The sequence below is a fragment of the Cyprinodon variegatus genome, unplaced genomic scaffold, assembly GCF_000732505.1.
Source record: "Cyprinodon variegatus isolate N-32 unplaced genomic scaffold, C_variegatus-1.0 Scaffold1299, whole genome shotgun sequence".
Lineage (NCBI taxonomy): Eukaryota > Metazoa > Chordata > Actinopteri > Cyprinodontiformes > Cyprinodontidae > Cyprinodon > Cyprinodon variegatus.
The window spans coordinates 99,779-105,486 of NW_015151752.1; the positions used below are offsets into that span (position 1 = coordinate 99,779).

At 52.2% G+C, this 5,708-nt stretch overlaps 1 protein-coding gene across 1 annotated transcript in view; it reads left to right on the forward strand.

Annotated features, from left to right (window-relative positions):
- The window catches only part of vps11 (VPS11, CORVET/HOPS core subunit), an 18,584-nt gene that overhangs the window by 7,357 nt on the left and 5,519 nt on the right, over positions 1-5,708 (forward strand). Inside the window, exons 2-9 of the mRNA XM_015402094.1 lie at positions 125-273; positions 1,288-1,423; positions 1,493-1,656; positions 1,732-1,979; positions 3,616-3,820; positions 4,679-4,830; positions 4,935-5,121; positions 5,275-5,418. Of these exons, the coding sequence (XP_015257580.1) occupies positions 125-273; positions 1,288-1,423; positions 1,493-1,656; positions 1,732-1,979; positions 3,616-3,820; positions 4,679-4,830; positions 4,935-5,121; positions 5,275-5,418 (1,385 nt within the window). The remainder of the gene's footprint in view (positions 1-124; positions 274-1,287; positions 1,424-1,492; positions 1,657-1,731; positions 1,980-3,615; positions 3,821-4,678; positions 4,831-4,934; positions 5,122-5,274; positions 5,419-5,708) is intronic.

A 5,708-nucleotide genomic window follows, 5' to 3' on the forward strand; every position in this document is an offset into this window, starting at 1 on the left:
CTCTCTCTGGGTATCCAGAGGCTGGCGTCTCTCTCTCTGGGTATCCAGAGGCTGGCGTCTCTCTCTGGGTTTTGTGACTGTATCAGAGGATGATGGCAGATGTTTCTTTAACCTGTAACCTGACATATGGAAGGCCAGATCTGGCTGCTGCCGCGCTCCCTGCAGCTCACGTCTTTCCAGGCGTACAAGCTGCGGGTCACTCACCTGTTCCAGCTGAAGCAGCACAGCATCCTGGTGTCGGTGGGGCAGGATGAACAAGGCATCAACCCTCTGGTACGTCTGATGTCACCGCGCCTTCATCACTTCACTTCCTCACCACAACATGAACATAATTTGCTCTCATATATAGAATTTTAGAATTCCATAAAAAAAGTATAAAATACTTTAATTTGATAAAATTTCCATAAATAAAACGGTTAGATTGTCCATAAATCAAAGCGTCGCCGAGCACCAGATCTTCATCTCTGTGTCAGTGTAGATATTTCCATCATCATCATCAGCAAATGAATAGTTGCTGCAAACTCGTTAGCTTAGCATCATGGTCATTAATTAGCCAGGCTCTGGTGAATCACCGGCTCCACAGAGCACCATTTTCCTCTCCTTCCTCCTCATCGCCATGTTGCCTGGTGGAATCATCCAACTGTCCGGCCAGCTGTGGTCCAAACGTTTCCTCGCCTTCTGGCAATAACTCGCCAGATGAAACCCTCATTTCAGACCCTGTTCTAACGCCTGGAAGGAAAACAGCAGTTTACCTCAGTTATTAAAGAGAGACCCTGTGAGGCTGTGAGTGTGACGCGCTGACTGTGTCCTGCAGAGCGGCTCATTGACCGTCTGTAGAGCTTTAATGCTTCATTATGCCGACTATCGTCATGGAAACTCAGCCCCTTGTGTCCGGCTCCCGTGTTCAGTTCAAACCACTAGCTGACCACGATACTCCAGGAAACCTGTGAGCCAGAGTGACTTCTCTCCAGGATAGGGTTGATATCTGTGAAATCTTTGCTTCTCTAGATGTTTCTATCTGTGAAACCTCAGGAGCTGCTCTCTCCACACAGTCACATTTTCCTATAATTTTCCGCAGAGCAGGAATTCTGTCCGTGCGGACGCCGCGTGGAATGATGTCATCCGTTTGCGGCCGCTTTGAGCATAAACCAAAGTTTAGTTGCAGTTTTTTCTTCTCCGGCTCCGTTTGTCTTGGGAACCCAGCATTGATGCGGACTAGAACCCGGACCTGGAGAAGCTCAGCAGTTCTCCGTAGATCAGCTGACTGCATCTGTTCTTTCTCTCCAGGTGAAGGTCTGGAACCTGGACAAGAGAGACAGTGGGAACCCGCTGTGCACCAGGATCTTCCCTGCAGTTCCCAGTAACAAACCTGCAGAGGTGTCCTGCCTTAGTGTCCATGAGAACCTGAACTTCATGGCTATTGGTGAGTCCCTCCCCGCCTGTCACTCGCTCGCAGCTCGCTGCTCCAGCCGCTAACGTTGTTTGTGGACAGGCTTCACGGACGGCAGCGTGGTTCTGACCAAAGGGGACATCACCAGAGACCGCCACAGTAAAACGCTGACCTTGCACGAGGGCGGCTGCCCCGTCACGGGCCTGGCCTTCCGCCAAATGGCCAAAGTGACGCACCTGTTTGTGGCGACTCTGGAGAAAGTCTTTGTAAGTGTGTGAAGCTCTGCAGCGTTTCTGCCAGTTGATCCAACCAACTCTGACCCGTCGGCTTCTCTCCCTCAGTGCTACACTCTGTCCATCAAGGAGTATCCCAGGGTGGAGCTGGACACCCACGGCTGCGCCCTGCGCTGCTCCTCTCTGGCCGATCCGTCCCAGGACTCCCAGTTCATTGTTGCCGGGGACGACTGCGTGTACCTGTACCAGCCTGATGAGCGGGGGCCATGTTTCGCCTTCGATGGCCACAAGCTGCTGGCCCACTGGCACCGGGGCTACCTGTTCCTCCTCAACAGAGACCTGAAGTCACCCAGCAAGTGAGAACCGTCCTCTGCAGCAGATACCTGGAAACTGGTTCCTGGTTGGAACCATGGTGGTTAAACTGGTTTTAGGGGAAGGATTTGATTGGTTTTAGACCGTCTCTTTAAAAGGAACCAGAACCATTCTGTCCTGGTTTCATTCTGAAGCACAGAGGAGCGTTCAGTTTAAACGCCGCGCAGAGGGAACCTGTTCCCTGTAATCCATCATCCTGCTGCAGAGATCAGTTTGCTGGTTATTGTTTTACAGCTTATCCTGATCACAGGCTCATCTCAGCAGATCATTGCTGCTCCTCTTTAAACAGTCAGAGCATTTCCTTCCTGTTAGCATGGTGGGAAGACATGATCTAAGCTTTCCCTGCTTTAAACCGTGCAGCAGACAGACGGGTCACCGTCAGCCCTGCAGGACCGGGCCGCTCTGAATGCTGGACCTACTTCTGCCCAGAGGAAGATTTCTAGGAGCAGCTGCAGGTCAGTGAGGCTCTGGCTGGGGAATGGGACAGGTAGGGAAGAGGAGGAGTTCCAGTATTTCACCAGTAAAGACTGATTTATCCTCAGAAACCAGGTGGTCTGCGTGTGTCACAGATAGGCCCCGCCCCCTCCACAGACAGTAAGCTGCACCTCTCTGAAATTATAGGTGAGCAGACAGGAGGCCTCTGATTGGTCAAATCTACCTTCGTTCTACTCTATGCGTATTTCCTGGTTGGTTCCTTACCGGCTTGTTTTGTTTGTCTGAGCGCCATCGTGGAAAAGGACTGAAGATGGAGCAGCTAGCAGAGCGAGGTGAGGACGCTGGGACCCTTTTCCCACCTGGATCTCCGCTCTTTTTGGCCCTCATGTCCCTCCGTTGTCGCACAAACTTGCCCCCACTTCCTCACCGCCTCGGCTGTGTCTAGACCCACAGCTACTTCCTGATTGGCCCTCTGGCGTTGTGGCGTGGAATAACGCAGCGCAGATCACGCTTCAATATTGGGCAGAAATCATAAATACCTGCTGGGGGAGGAGAACCAGACCTTTAGGGGAGAATGGGGCAGCAGTGGGACAGACAGACCAAACAGCTGCAGCAGTCTGCCGTCTCAGCTTCTCTCTGACTCCCTCAGAGGTCAGGATGAGACTAGAGCTGCTCCTCCCCCAGGAGGTGTTCAGGTACGTCCCGTAGGGAGGAGGCCCAGGGACGGTGCTCCTGGGAGCTCAGATACTGGTGACCGTCCAGCTGTGGGCTCCAGGTGTTCAGTTTTGGTCCAGATGTGAGAGAATCTGTTCTCTGCAGTACGTGGAGAGCAGGATGCTGGAAGGATGTCACAGAGAACGCCACCTCACAGGCGGCTGCTGCCCGTGACATCATCAATGACCCCTCACCCCCCCACCATGGACTGTTCTCCCTGCTGGGAAGAGGCTTCACGGCATTCAATGCAGGACCAGAAGGTTCTTCCACCACCATCAGGCTGATGAATGTTGAATAAAACAACAAAAAGCTGAACGTTGGTAAAACTGTAAATCGATCTGTTTCCATTTGATCACTGCTGCAGGTTAACAGATGGAAATGTGTTGACAGCTGTACAGGTTTTATTGTTTATTTTACACAGAGTGTAGAAAACCACAGTAAGGTTTGTCTAAGTCTAAGTTTCCATCGCAGGTCAGGGTTCGGCAGCGGCGGCGAGAGCTCGCCGTCAGAGAAGCAGGTTTTAACCATCTATGACCTGGACAACAAATTCATCGCCTACAGTGCCTCGTTCGATGATGTCATCGACGTGTTGGCCGAGTGGGGCTCCTTCTACATTCTGACCAGAGACGGAAAAATGTTTGTTCTTCAGGAGAAAGACACGCAGACCAAACTGGAGGTGAGTTTTCCCGCCGCCTGCTGGTCTCCCGCTCCGTCGGTCCGTCGCTACATCAGCGGCGTCTCAGCGGCGTCCATCTAGATCATGTTTGTCAAAGTCAAGGTAGAACTGTTTCTCCACGCCCCCTGGATGATATTTAATAACCATTAGACCGGCCCACAGCCACGGCGGCTGGTGCCGCTGGTTCATGGCTACTGTTGCATTGTGGGGAATGTAGTGTTGGTGTGGTTGTGTTGCACCAACACTACAGCGGAAAACATGATGTTTTTCTTAGATTTTTTCTTGTGCTTTGCATGTTTGGATTGTTTTGGTTTTCACTCTTTAACAATCCAAGCTGGGCTGAAGTCGGTTCTCTAAGGAGGCGGAGTCAACTAACAGGTGTCAGCAGATGCTGATTGAAGCCTGCATGGAGGGAGGGGCGGAGCTGATCCAGAGACGCTGCTGAGCGACGGGCAGGTGGGATCCACGTCGTACTCTGATGGAGACAGAGCTGACTGTGCCGTTTATTCTGTGCCTGGCGTGCAGATCCCACCTGCCCCTCGCTCAGCAGCGTCTCAATCACCTGCAGGATCAGCGCGTTAGCTGACTCCGCCCCCTAAGATAAACCACCAGCTTGGATTGTTAAAGAGGGAAAAGCAAAACAATCCAAACAGAATCTATAATACATGCACTTTCATTCATGTATTTATTTTATCTTTATTAATACAATAAAAGTGTATTAATAGTGTTGACATTAATATTTTTTATAAACGATGCGTTAGGTCTTGGTTCAATAGACGACCTTCATTTCATACGTTTAATAAACGTCTAACCCGCCCGGCCCTCCGGCTGTCGGTTTGACTTTGATCCCTGATCCAGATGCTGTTCAAGAAGAACCTGTTTGTCATGGCCATCAACCTGGCTAAGAGTCAGCACCTGGACAGCGACGGGCTGTCAGAGATCTTCCGACAGTACGGTGACCACCTGTACCTGAAGGGAGACCACGATGGCGCCATCCAGCAGTACATTAGGTAACCCATCCAGGCGGAGCCTCTGTGTTAGACTGGCCGCCATGGTGGGTCAGAGTTCAGCATCCATGTTCTCAACCTCTGTGCTCCTCTGTGTTCCTGCTCAGAACCATCGGGAAGCTGGAGCCTTCGTACGTCATCAGGAAATTCCTGGATGCCCAGAGGATTCACAACCTCACAGCGTACCTGCAGGCCCTCCACCGCCAGTCCCTGGCCAACGCCGACCACACCACCCTGCTGCTCAACTGCTACACCAAGCTGAAGGACAGCTCCAAGCTGGAGGAGTTCATCAAGGTGACAGCTGGACCCAGTCCCGTCCTCCAGGTCCGCCGTCCTGCACCTGGAGGAGGCACCTGATTCCAGGAGGTCTCTGAAAGGTGCAGGAGCTCCAGGCCTGAGCAGAAGAAGGGTTCTGGAGCTGACCTCTGTGTGTCTGTGTCCTACCAGAGCAGTGAGAGTGAGGTCCACTTCGACGTGGAGATCGCCATCAAGGTTCTCCGTCAGGCCGGGTACCACAGTCACGCCGTGTTCCTGGCTGAGCGCCATCAGCACCATGAGTGGTACCTGAAGATCCAGCTGGAGGACCTGAAGGTGAGAACAGGTTCTTCAGCATCAGAAGCATCAGCACACCTCCAGCGGCACCCAGTAAAGCCCTGAACTCACCCAATCCCATTAACGCCCAGTCCGAGAAAACCGTGACGTTTTTAGTGCTTATTGAGAGTCAATGAAAAGAAAAACACCTGACATCCTGCAGGGGGCAGCGTAGCGCTGACTGAGATAGAGCCCACGTCTGGTTCAGCAGCAGCCAAGCAGCTGTTCAGCAGCAATTTCACAGCTCTGACAGGAAGAGTCAGGACAGGAAGTAAAACACATCCAACCTG